Source organism: Kryptolebias marmoratus, linkage group LG13 (genome assembly GCF_001649575.2).
Source record: "Kryptolebias marmoratus isolate JLee-2015 linkage group LG13, ASM164957v2, whole genome shotgun sequence".
NCBI classification, from domain to species: Eukaryota; Metazoa; Chordata; class Actinopteri; order Cyprinodontiformes; family Rivulidae; genus Kryptolebias; species Kryptolebias marmoratus.
The window spans coordinates 23,045,116-23,059,013 of record NC_051442.1 but is presented as its reverse complement, the minus strand read 5'-3'; the positions used below and the strand labels follow the sequence as shown (position 1 = coordinate 23,059,013).

At 39.9% G+C, this 13,898-nt stretch overlaps 1 protein-coding gene across 3 annotated transcripts in view; it reads left to right on the top strand.

Annotated features, from left to right (window-relative positions):
- Window positions 1-13,898, top strand: part of amot (angiomotin) — a 43,978-nt gene that overhangs the window by 3,105 nt on the left and 26,975 nt on the right. The window contains exons 1-4 of one of the 3 annotated variants that reach the window (XM_017435134.3): window positions 4,184-4,306; window positions 6,344-6,404; window positions 8,463-9,459; window positions 12,268-12,841. In XM_017435134.3, coding sequence (XP_017290623.1) covers window positions 6,344-6,404; window positions 8,463-9,459; window positions 12,268-12,841 — 1,632 coding nt within the window. In that variant the 5' untranslated portion in view covers window positions 4,184-4,306. Of the gene's footprint in view, window positions 1-4,183; window positions 4,307-6,343; window positions 6,405-8,462; window positions 9,460-12,267; window positions 12,842-13,898 lie in introns of those variants that run through there. The other 2 variants (XM_017435135.3, XM_017435138.3) reach the window with 2 other exon arrangements.

Genomic DNA, 13,898 nt, shown 5'->3' with positions numbered 1-13,898 from the left:
CAGTTCAGATCAAAAATATAGTCATTTTATTGACCTTAGATTATTAGTAAATTATGTTGGCATTTTTGGCAGAAGCTGCATTGGTGCCATTCCAAATTTTCTTTAGTTTTTCTTTAGTTTTCTTCAGTTTTTTCTGACTCAGTCCAAGGAGCCCCAGTCTCTTAAGTTAATAGTTCTGCTTCTCTAACATTTTCGATGAACATACAGACTCACTTTGCTTCTTTCAGCATTTGAAACTTATCTGAAACTAACTCATGTCACTTTTCAGCGGCTGCGCATCATTTGCAGCCTGGCTGATGAAGTTGCCAATTGGGTAGGTGAAGTTTGCGCTCCATTTCAAGGTCCGTATCAGCCGGATGCCCCGCTCAGATCGTGTAGTGAGAGCAGCCACCCACTTCGACCACGTGACTGACAGAAACAAAGGAAGCTGTTTCTATCCTGAAGTCCAGATATGACAAATACTGTAGTCAGTGAGTCTGCTGAGGATGATGAACTACAGGCTCGGTAGCAACCTGCAGGAGATTTGTTCTCCATCTGTTGTACATTTATGTTGTCAGCTGTTAACAACATGCTTGGATCGCCCTGATTTTAAAAAATATATTAATGAATATTTACCAGGATAAACAAGATTATTAGCAGGTAAAAATGAGCAGGGTAAATATTTGTGAGGGTAATAATTACTAGAGTACTAATTACCAGGGTAACTAATTAATTACCTAACAGGGTATACAATGAGTACTAATTACCAGGGCCAATATTTACCAGGTATATTCTGATATAGCAATGATGATATTTTTTTTTATATATTGTGCAGCCCTAATAAATAGATACTTTTCTGATCCCAGAGGGTAATTCAAAAAGTTCAGAATAGAATATCTTATCTGGATATCATATAAAACAGGAGTGTCAAACTCCAGGCCTCAGGGCTCCACTGTCCTGGAAGCTTTAGGTTTTTCTGCTCCAACACACCTGATTCAAATGGTTTAATTACCTCCTCACCAAACTCATCAAGTTCTCCAGAAGCATGTCCACAAGTCATTCATTTAAACCAGGTGTTTTAAAGTAAGAAGACATCTATACCACGCAGGAGAGCAGTCCCCAAGGAATGGAGTTTGACACCCGTGATATAGAATATGATCTATTCCAGATTAGCTGAAATATTGAAGGTTGTTTCTCACAGCATTCATGAGGGTCCAGGATTTGTTGCTGCCTTCTCAGTTTCCTCGTATGAGTCGAAGAGATTCGCTGTCACGTGGCTTGAACGCTGAACATGTTCAAAACATTTTTGCAACAAATTTTCTCTCAAAATAGTTAGTCGTCAAAACAATTGCATGTTTTTAAATTTTTTTTTATTGTAAGTCGCCAACTAGTGCACAGTTGCAGGCCGATTCTCTCCTTTAACTCATTGCAGTGTAAAGATGTTTATTATTTTTTTCTGAGTAGCCTAAATGTTGCTTTTCACCTTTATGCCTGGTTTGCTCAACTAAAAACTACTAAAAACTGGGTCAGCACCATGGGAAACATTACTGGACCGGAAAATTCTTCAGATTAACTTTTTACCAGTAGAACAAGGAAATCTAAAAGTATCCTGCCAGATCATTTTACCCTCTATTCAGTAACTTTGATTTTAGCTGCTGAGCTGAGGAAAGCCACATTATTATTATTTTAGAAACTTTATTTTAGGAGCTGATTGTTAGAAGATAATGTGATGGGATTATCAAAAAACACAAACTAGCAATAAGCCAGTTTAAGGAATTAACTGTATTAAAGTACTTGTGTTAAATACACAAACGATGAAAGGTGGACAGCATAAACAGATGTTAGTGGTGTTGTAGTGATGAGAAGCAGATGGGAGTAATTGTAAAGGGGCCCCATAACGATTAGGGCCCCTTACAACCACAGCTCGGCCCTGCCAGGTCACATCTTGGAAACCTTTTTGATAAGCATTTGTCTTTTTTCCACCAGGATCTGGTTAGTGACACATTGCTGATATGGCCACAAGAGGGCAGTAATGTGTTAAGTCTTTTTCTTACCACCATGTTGCATTTGAAGGTAGGGGTAAAGAAAGAATTACAAAGTGGAAACTACAGCCACAGACTGAAAACCTGCCCATTTCTCCACCATATCCATGGCTAGCAGAATTAGTAAAGACGTGTACATACTTAAGGCCTCTGCTCCATTAGAGGGTTATTCAGCTGCAGGGCTTGTGTTAAATAGACCAGATTCACCTCAGGTCTTTATCTTCACCAAATGGACCTAAATGGTCCCAAATGATAAAATAGTTGCCAACATTGGTCCCCACTAGGATGAACATACTGCCTTCCCTCAGATATGGTTCAGATTTCTTTGCGTTCAGAATCTCACTGTAATGCCTCAGTTAAGATCAGAGGATATTTTTATCGGCATAAGAAAAGTTTGTTGTTGTGCCTTATTATGTAACACTGTATGAGCAAAGGATGTAACACTGTATGAGTAAAGGATCTGGGATGGCCTGGGGGATCTGTCCAGGGTGTACCCACATCCATCTGCAAAGATGGATGGATGGATGGACGGATGGTTGGTTGGTTGAGCAAAATGCGACAAACACTCATGTGGTGAGGTATTTGAATGTTAACCAAATAATTACTACTAAATTTGTACAGTATTTTTCGTTGTTACTTTGTGCATGTTTGTTTTAGCAAAATATCTAATGAACTACTGACCAGATTTGAATGAATCTCTCAAAGTACTCACTGGATGATAATCATGGCCGATGAAACACAAAAACGCCTGTAACTGTCAGTTTTACAGAGCTGAGCTAAAAGTTGTTGCAGTAGTAGCTGAGTCATCCCTAACACATACATTAAATTGTTGTTTAAACCCTTGCCATTAACCCTGTCTGTCTGTCAGCAAAATATCTCCTGAACTGCTATGTGGATTTTAAGGAAACTTCCAGAAAGTAAAATTTTGGACCAACTTCTTCAGCTGGTTAACGTTTGAAGTCAGTTCAGTTTAAGATGGCCATCACAGCTAATCAAACTTAGCAAACATAGAATTGGCTGTAACTTAGTCAAAGGTGCAGATAATGAGCTAAAATATGTTGTGGTAGTAGTTTAGAGTCGTTTACAACACATACTCTGATGAGTGCTGGTACATCACGCAAGATCTTCCAATATAGTTTGAGCTTTCACATTATTTTCAAAATTACAACTGTCATTTTGTAACTGTATATGGTCTATTTTAAACTCTGACATAAAGGGTGGTGGGTGATATGCAATTTTTCAAGCAATGCTAGCCCCTTAATCTTCATCCTAATCGTAACCGTATCACCTTGCCTTGCATGCCAGAAGTTTTGTGCACTGTTTGGAATATGTGTAAGTTTGAGCTCAATATTTGTAAAACTGATAGAGTTGACTCACAACATTAATTGGCTGTAGAGAAACACCCAATGATTATTTTCTGAGTCTCGTTGAAACTTGTTCCTTAGCTCATGAGGTATTTTGCTAACAGACAGACAAACAAATGCACACAGACATGCCCTTTCACTGAGCCATAGGTGTCTTTGTCTTCCCTCTGTCCCTAAGCAGGACTCTGGTTTTTTTTTTTACAAGAATCCGACGAGCTCCTCACAGAAACTCTCAGAAAGACGAGTTTAAACACAGAAAACAGGCAAAACTGGTCACATCTGGAATAAGATCACGTCAGGGCGTAAGAAAAATATTTGAATCAGTTAAAACTGCCAGAGGAAGTACCCGTTTCGGCTTTAGAGAACTTTAAAGAAGCCACTATGAACAATGGTACTGCTGAAAGATCAGAAGATGTGAGGTATGCTGAGTCGACTTTCTGTGGATTCAGTCAGAGACTGATGTTCAAACGGAGTTGTTGACTCAGATTATTGGTTTCATGTGTGTTTATCTGCTGAACACAAAGCTTTAATTATTCTCTGTATAACTGTGGGGAAGTTTTGCAATTTTTAAACTTTTTTTTTATGGAAAGAGAGCTGGTTTGCTCTGGAAAAAAACTCAAACTCTGAGTAAGTCAGAAAAGTCTTCTCCATCTTGTGATTAATACAGGAATGACGGAGTACATTAAGGTTGGACAGATTTGTAAAATGATTACAGTAATGCACAGGTATGAAGGTGTGGCTATAGCTAGACCCACCTGTCTCCCTGTCCCACCTGTTGGAGGGAGGAGCAAACGATTGAAGGCTGCGGCGGTTCAGATCAGCCTTCAGTCCGTCGATGATGGGTGTCTGAAACACGCCAGGGAACCGTATGATACTTTGTTTTCCATTTCAAGAGAGAATATTAGTTTCGAGGTCGTACAGGTAGGAGCAGTTTGATAATAACGTCAATGAAAGAGAGCCAGGATCAGGACAGAGTTTAACTCTAATGCCCTGAAGTCTTTTCAGCATGTTGGTTTTATGTGTATGAATTGTGCAAACGTTTTTGACAGGTATGGGGGGAAATGCTTCCTCAAAAATAGATTCTACTTTAAAAAAAAATCAGTATCCAAAATGCAAAGTAGCTATTGGAAGACAAATTATATCGAACCAGTATTTACTGTGACCAAATTCATCCTTATACTTTTGAATAATAACCATTTTGAGTCTTTTCTTAAAATACCTCCTGCTTGGACTTTGCTTCAACTCTTTAGTGAGTTTATTCCAAATTTTCACACCAATGACAGAAATGCACATTCTTTTTATCGTTGTTCTAACATTCAAAGTTCTAAAGTTGAGGTTTTCTCTATAATCATATACCCCCCCGCCCCCCCTTCTACCAGTAAATAATTTTTTAATATTATCTGGTAATAGTTTGTTTCTAACTTTATACATAAACTGTGCAGTTTGGAACTCTACCAAATCTGGGAGTTTCAAGAAATAGGAATTCATAAATAAATTATTTGTATGGCAATAAAAGTCAACCTTGTGAACTATTCGAATAGCTCTTATCTGTAATGTGCATAATGGTTTGAGTGACGTTCTGTAAGTGTTGCCCCAAATTTCCACACAGTAACTTAGATATGGCAAAATAAGTGAACAATAAAGAATATGAAGGGCAACGCAGTTAAGAGGAGTTAGTCTCAGCAACTACCACACTAAATTTTATCTCAATATCTGTAAAATTGACAAAGTTATAGCCAATTTTATGTTTTGTAAGGTCAGTTGGCTGTGCCTGCCATCTTGAATTGGATTAACTCCAAAATATAATCAGTTGTAGATGTTCATCTAAACAGGACTTTTCGAGAGTTTAATTAAAATCTGTGCAGGGGTTTATTACATATTTTGCTGACAGGACAGGCTTTGAATCTGGATGCTGCCAACCTCCGAGCAGCCTCAGTTGCATAATGAGCAAGAAAGGTAGAAACAAACCCATGTCTGCTTGGACTTTGCTTGCATTAAAAAGGTTCACATCAGATGCTGGAGAAACAGGACGTTCTGATGATCAGAGGTGGAAATAGCTCTAAAATAACATACTCAAGTCAAAGTACAGTTACTCTGTTGAAATTTACTACAGTACCAGTAAAGTTACTCATGTAAAAATCTGATAAAGTAAAAGTAAGTACTTTTTTCCATCTGGATGGCATCTCTCCTACAGTAAACAAAGGACAAGAGGAAACATTTTTCTTAAACAAGCTACCAAATTAAATAAAAAGCCTCACAGTGTAATATACAATACAAAATAAAACATGTGCACACATAATGTTTAAAACACTTAGAGAAAATAAATTATCATTTCAGGGCAGACCCTCAACTTGGTCAAAAAGAAAACGTGTTGAACCACAAAGCAGCTGGTAGAAAAACTCTGAAATCACCTGCCCTGCTCTGGATTTTAATTACAGCTTATTCTTGTAGCTACAATGATACAGTTCTTGCTCACAGAGATATAAGAATACATAAACATGACTTTTAAAACAGTGGAAGGTATACATATATGTCACTTTTATTACAGAGAAGTTCAGGTGTCATGAGGTTCTGATTCCTGGTCAGTGGATCACCAGAAGGCCGGACTACAAGCGAGGTTAAGTTTAGCTGCTATGATCAGCTGAAAATAAGGTTTCAGTGTCACCAAGGAGGATTTCTTTGAGCCTGGTTGGATCACCATGGTAACAGAGACTGAACTCATCCCCTGCTGCTCCAGAGCAGCTGATGAGTTTAGTTTCAGCTCGTCAAATATCCACTGTACATTCCCTGCAGCTTTTACCAGGGCGCTGGAGGCTATATTGTGATGACAACTCTGGAGAAGATTGTTCCTTCAGTGCTTTCTTTGTGTGCACCATGTTCTCGTAGGTGGAGGAGGATCACCGAGCATCCCGTCAAAGCTGATGTTTTTCCCTTCTGTCTGATTTTATTCACCTACAGATGTTTCGAAAAAAAGCATCTTCCTCCTTGAGAGTGAGAAGGATAACTGAAAGCTCTAAATGTAATGAAATCTTTATTTTCTTTGTAAAAGGGAACCTTCAGCTCTGTCAGAAGAAACCACTCAGTTAGACCAGTATTCCTGCACTGGCACTTCCCACCTAATGCTGATCTCTAACCTCAAAACAACTTTCGGTTTCTGTTAGGCCTTCTTGGGTGGTTTAAACTTTTGACAGAGTTGAATGTTTAAATGCATGTTTCTATCAATAATGCTGAGTGAACCTTTCTTATTTTCTGGAATCAACACAAAATTTTCAAATTCTGTTTTTTATGGGTGCCTTATAAATCAGTCTATATATTTATTTGAATTTTGCAAACAATTTAATCTAAACCTTTTTCTGCACTTGTTTTTTCATTGTGATTTTTATTTTCCTTTGGAATTCTGCCCTCTCTGGTGGGGCTGCAGGGAGAGACAGGATGTGGAAAGTCATAAGTTTTATTTACAACCAATCAGTAGCAGCAGATCAGGCTCTGACTATCATGGCTGGTTTAATTTTGATAGTAACCATATGTTTTAGACCCACTGACTGGTTTCTCTATCGTCCAGCAGTGTTCTTAGTCAGCGCACTTTGTTAGGATAAAAGTGTTGACTATTCATAAACATGATACATTCACTTAACCTGAAAAAAAACACACTTTTGAAAGCCTGATTTGCCATTAACCAGTTTTATCAGTAAAATTTAGACCATTTATATAATAAGCCAGTTTGCAACAAAAGTCATCTCAGCCCACTTTACAACAAAGAAAAGTCCAAATCAAAAATCCTATTTCTATTCAGATTCAAATCCAATTGCAGTTCATTTTTATTACAATACAATACATTCAAATACAGTACATTATGAAATGCCAATTAGTAAAAGTTATCTCTGACTAAGAAAGCCTGATCAAAAATCACACCAAGATTCTTTACATTTGTACTGGAGGCCAAGTTAATGCTTTCAGTCGAAGTGAAAGGCTCTAAAGGTCCTCCGCTTCTGTTCAGAGCTGAGGTAAAGCGTCCCTTCTAGGTCACAGTTGAAGCACCTGAAACTTAACTTCTACAGTGTGATCACGCTTTGCCTTTTTCTGCAGACTTCTAAAAATTAAACTCTGCCCGTAACGCTGCAAAAACGTCCTTTCATGAAAACTGTCCCACTTTTGGACACTTCAGGGCCTCTGTAAATGTGTGAACATTACTTATAAAAGTTAAACTAGCAGATCAGTCTTTTATCATTAGTCAAGTGGTGCTGGGCATTAGTGATTCTGCTGATTCTTCACAGCTCTGGAGTAGTCAGTCAGCCTGATTAAAAGCCATGTGTTGTCATTGAGTTGAAGTCATATTTTTATCTTCTGATGAGACAAGACGATATTTAATTTCCCTTTGGGATTAATAAAGTATTTTTGAATTGAATGGAAGACAAACTGGACCTTGAAGGTTTTTGCCTTTCTTTTTTTACTTTGGGTCAGAATACATCAGCTGTAAACTGTCTGATTAGTGAATGCTATGAAAATGATCTAATAGTAACCATTAAATCCAAACACAATTTTCTTAGAAGTTGAGGCTACAAAGGTTAGTTTGCTATTTTCATACTCCATCACATTTTGCAGGAAAGACTTTTACTCTGCACAGAGAGCATTTTAAATTGGCCCAGTTCAGAGATCTCTGGGTAAATAGCAACAATAGTTTTGGGTCAGATAGTACCAAGATGTTTTCCTCAACTTGTTGGTTGATGTTTGTGAGGATCTGGGCTTTTCTGTCAGCTGTCTTCACCTTCAACTACAATTGTTTCATATTTGTGAGGTTTGTGGTTCTTTGGGTGACTCCTTAACATACTTTTGTGGAATATGTTCTTTTTTTCCATTCTTGTTCTTTGGTTCCATCACATCAGCAGGTCTTTTGTGGCTTTTCATATTTTTTTTTATGTGTGTGGGTGGTTGTGAACGGTCCATTTGTTTCTTTGGCCTTTTTGACTGTGCTGCCTTTGAATCTTTTTCATTTTATATCAGTCCTAATAAAACTCATGCCTCGCTTCACCTGTCACTTTCTGTTCCTTTTATTGAATGAACCTGTCTCTCCTTGTAGGGAGTATCGACCGAGGTCGGAGCTTGTCCTTTCATGAGGTTGGTCATCAGCGTGAGATGGAGATGAGGGCCGCAGCTGACGAGTCGTCCAACAGCAGCAACAGTGTCACAGGAGGCAGCAACACAGTCCTGCAACGCCTCCTGCAGGAGCAAATTAACAGGAATTATGTCCTGCAACAACAACAACAATCTGGAGGAGGAGGTGGCGGAGGGGGAGGGGGAGGAGGTTATTTGGTGCAGGGACAGGTAAGCTCATCTGACGATCACTCCATAACTGCCCACATCGCACGACAGGAACCTCAGGGACAGGAACTACAGACGGACAATGGCCTGGAGAAGCTTGGCTCCATCCGGTTGGGAGGAGGAGGTGGAAGCAGTGGAGGAGGAGGCTGTGTGGGTACCTGTGGTGGAGGAGGGGGAGGCAGCAGTGGTAGTGGAGGTGGAGGGAGCAACCAAGGTCAGTGCCCAAATCCAGAAGACCTTCCCTCATACGAAGAAGCCAAAGTACAGTCCCAGTATTTCCGTGGCCAAGGTCCTCCCCCTCAGGCTCAGCAGCAAAGCAGCTCACCCCAGCAGCCCCCTGTTTACGGGCTGAGCAGTGCTAAGGTACGCACTGAAGGTCGACCAACGCTGCAGCGAGTCAGCGGTGCTGGGAAAGTGCACCAGGACGATGGACTGAAGGACCTGAAGCAAGGCCATGTTCGGTCTCTGAGTGAGCGGTTGATGCAGCTCTCTTTAGCCACCAGTGGTGTGAAGGCCCACCCTCCTGTAAGCAGCAGCCCACTGTCACCCCAGCTGCCCCCTCCTGGGCATTCCGGGGACTACTACAAGGCCCATCATCGTGGCCCTCCTCCAGACTACCCATTTAAAGGGATGGGTTCTCCTGGCAAACTGCAGGAGTCTGCAGGTCACTTTTACCAAGAACTGAGAGGGAGGGAACACTCGAGGGAGGTCCCAAATGTTCGGTACCAGCCCCCACCCGAGTATGGCTCATTCAGGTAAAGAACACACTTAATTTACACACTGTTTACAGCTGCAGATAAAGGTGAACATGTGATACCCATGTGGCTGTGTTTTTATTCTCTGCATGTTGAAAAAGGGCCAGTGCATGATTTGTAGTCTTCGAGGACAGATCCTGCTGGGCTAGTTCCACACCAGTTTACCTTACAGCAAACAGGCGTCTTAACAGTTATAAATTCCAGACACTTTTATTCATCAGGCCAGGACAAGTTGGGACATGAAATGTTCATCTTTAGTGACAGAACTTGTGGGAACCAAAGGCGGTAATGTTTGTTCTACTTAGACACTCCATGCTGGTGTTTTTCCTAAAATGACAGTAAACAGATAATTATGACTTTGGGCCCAACTTGTTTCACCTGTTCAAGCTTTTTCTTTTTTTTGTGTAATTTGCATATATTGTGTTGGAAAAAAGTTGGGACATTGTGTAAAATGTAAATAAAAATAGAACGCCATAATTTGGAAAACCTCATAAACCCATATTGCATCCATAATGGAACACAGTAAACATATTAAATATTTAAACTAAGAAAATGTACCATTTCTTGCGAAATAATATGGTGAAGTTGAATTTTAACATCTCAAAAGTTGGAACGGAGTAACAAAAGGCTATAAAACTAAGTGGCATGAGGAAAAAACAATTGGAGGAACATTTTGCAACTAATTAGTTTAATTGTAAACAGGTCAGTAAGAGGACTGAGGATAAAACAAACATTTTAGAGAGGCTGAATCTTTTAAAATAGGAAGTAGTTTACCAGTCTGTGAAAAACTACATCTGAAATAGTGGAACAATTTCAGAATGATGTTGCTCAACAGAAAACTGGGAAGACTTTGAATAGCCACTCATCGTTCGTAATATCATCAAAACATTTCAAGAATCTGGAGAAATCCCTGAGGTCAAAGCTGAAAGTGATCTTCAGGCCCTCAGGGGCCGCTGCATGGGCAGTGATGTCCAGAACATCAATCGGGAACCACAAATCATTATCTGAAAACAGTTCACTGTGCCATCCATAAATGCTGGGTAAAGCTCTATAATGCAAGACCCAGGACTATTGAACAGCTAAAATCCAACATCAGACAAGAATGGGACAACAATCCCTCCAAAGCCTCCAGCAGTTGCTCTTCTCAGTTCCTGGATGTTTACAGACTGATGTTTAAATAAGAGGGGAGGCTTTACTGTGGGAAACATGGACCTTTGACAACTTTTTTTGAGATATGTTGCTGCCATCATATTCAAAATGACCTTTTTTTTAAAAAAAAAAAAAAAGTAAATGTGTAATTTCTTAGTTTACATTTGATATGTTTACTTTGTTCCACTGTGAATAAAATACAGGTTTATGAAATTTGCAAATTATTGCATCCTGTTTTTAATACCATTTTACACAATGTTCAAACTTGAAATTTGGATTGTATTTTAGAGAACTTGTAGAAAAAAATATTTCCTCTGATAAACTGCACTTTAATGTTTTGAGGTGTGTACAAAAGATGAGCCTGTAATCTGTCCTATAAAACAGATATACTGTTGTTTTTTGTTGGGTTTTATTTGTACAAATTCGTCAAACAGAGAAAGAAAGGAAAATGTAAAAGGTTTTGACTGTAAACACTTTACCGTGCGCAGGAAGTGAAATGTTAATTTTTACCAGAAATTAGAAAACATACATTTTTTGTATTCTGTTGTAGTTCTCAGAGAGAAATCAGTCCTTTGTGTCACATGTTTATGGAGTTTTTTAGCCTATACAACTTTCAATAAGTTTAATTTCCTAACCAGTGTAATATGAGAGAAGTCAAACAGAATTAAATGATCGACTCCACAAAGCTCTGTGTTGATGCAAATACTTCACCACAGTCCTGCAGCCATCAGTTGCTTCCTACACAGCTTCACTGTGAGTGTAGCATTAGTGCTGTGTTTAAGTAGATTAATTTAATTCTGCACAGACCGTTCCTTGATTGACAGTAAACATATTAATATAGTGACCACAGTGGGTCCAATCAGCTCTAAAAACAACCAGAACAAACTTTAAAGAAAAACTCAGTGGCATCAACTGATTGATAAAATCCTGTCAAAATGGACATTTTTATGGAAAAAGATTCTAAAAAACATTTCAATAAAACTTTAATACAGTCAGTCCAGTATGTGGTCCTACAGTGTGGCTCATGAGTGTTTGTGCGTAGACTACAAAACTAATGTGGATACACCTTTGAAGGTGTCTTGGCACACCTTTAGACCACTTTTAGACCATCTCTAAAGGTTTTCTGGTATGCCTTTAGACCACTTCTCAGACTACCTCTAAAGGTGGTCTGTGTGAAGATGTCTTCAGTGTATATTTAGAGCGTTCACATCTGTATTTAGTGTCGTCCAAGAGTGGTTGGATCACCCAGGTCAGATGTGCCAGGTCTGAACCAAGACCGCAATCAGAACACACTTGGTTAGTGCTAAATACAAGTGTGAACATTCTCCAGTCAAACTGAAGGCCTTGTTCAGACCACCTTCAGAGGTGCTCTGGTACACGGTTATCCACACTGAGTTAGTACGCTGAATGCAATAAGTCTGAAGATCCACCTCCTGACCTGACTTGTTCAAGTATCTGGGTTATTGCCTGCATGTCTCCTGGTTTATAAACAGAGTTGTTGAAATGACGCTTATGTTTAAACAGATCTGATATACTGAAATAGATTAACTTTTTGATAATATTAAATCCAAAGTAAATTTCACTCAGCAGAGGGAAAAATCATTCTTTACAAAAACTCAACAGTGAAACTGTGTAACCACGTAGCTGGTGTCTCCTCAGATCCTGTAAGGAGGGTTCCATTCACTACCAGAGACCCCTGCACCAGCACAGCCCCACGTCCTCCGTCACCTCTGTTGGCTCCCTGTCCCGTGCCCAGTCCTCCACCCTCAGCAGCATCCTTTCTGCCTCCCATTCCTCGCATCCCTCCATTCCTCACCAACAACCTCAGATCCATGGAAACACCTTTCCCATCATGGGCCCTCGTACTCCCCAGGGAGCAGGGTCCCACCCAGTGGCAGAGCCTTTCACCCCAGGACCCGGCCATCAGACACCTCAGAGGGGTCAGGCGTTCCCTTTGGATCCCTACGGCTCATCTCCAAGGCTTCACCATCAGCATCAGCAGCACACTCAGTGTCAGCAGCAGCCATTCCAAGCACCTGCACCTATGCAGTCCCAGCTGTCAGTTCAACCTGGACCTTTTCCTCTGCCACAGTCCTACCCACAGCTGCAGGGGGGAGAGCCATTTGCCATGATGTCCCGGGCCCAACATATGGTTGATGTGCTGACAGAGGAAAACAGGATGCTGAGGCAGGAGATGGAAGCATGTCGGGAAAAAGTCACAAAGCTGCACAAGGTAACATTTTTTAAACATTTTCATATTTGCTGAAGTGGGCTGTGTGAAGTACTTAAGGTTGTTACTCCAATACTTGAAGCCATGTGTGGTTTGTGACCTGGAGTTACTGTTAAACAGTGTTACTTTGACTTTTGTTGTTAGAGAGGCTGTCAAAATGTTATAGATATGCAGCCTACAAAATAATTACACAAAAAAATGGTTATGAAAAGTGTGGTTTAAAGTTTAATTGCATAAAAAACTGCTCATAAACACAGAATGGGCCTGTTACAAGTGACTGACAGGCACATTCATTAAGATTGTGCAGGGACAGCAACAGGGACAATAGTGACAGAAAGAGAAAAATGTTTTGACACACAGAGCACACTGAGCTCCAGGTCTCAACAGGTGACAAACAGGGATGATAATTATCCCGTGAGATAATTACTTAGTGTTCTGTATGACTTCTGGGTGTGACGTATCATTTATTAAAATGTTCTGTTATCCTAATGTTTTGTATCCTGACTATAAAACAGCGACAACAGGATTTGACACACTTTTTAAATTATTTACAGTAGTGCTGGGTGATATAACGATACATATCGTGGGGACGATAGAAAAGTGTCTATCGTGATATATTTTCTTCTATCGTCTCTATCGTTTCTATCATAATTGTATCAATGATTCATGTAAATATGTCATAACGTAGGCTACGACGAATGTATTAGTGTTGTCACTTTGCATAAATTCAGTTTATATAAGTGATAAATAATAAGAAAAAATATCTATTTTGCAAAGAACCTCCGTTTTGCGACATGACGCTGCTTTACGGCAGCGGCTTTCTGTGCGGCGCGGTGTTTTCACCATAAGTGCTGAAAGATGGAGACGCATGAAGTATCAAACCCGGGGCTGCATCAAGTAGAGACAGCTAGCAGGCAGCCCAAGAAGAAAGACTTTTACCAAAACGAGGGGGGACGTCTGTGATTTGGTTCAAGAAGTCCGACACGGAGCAGAAAAAGATAATATGCTAACTCTGCTAATGCTAATGCTAACTCTGCTAATGCTAATGCTAACTCTGCTA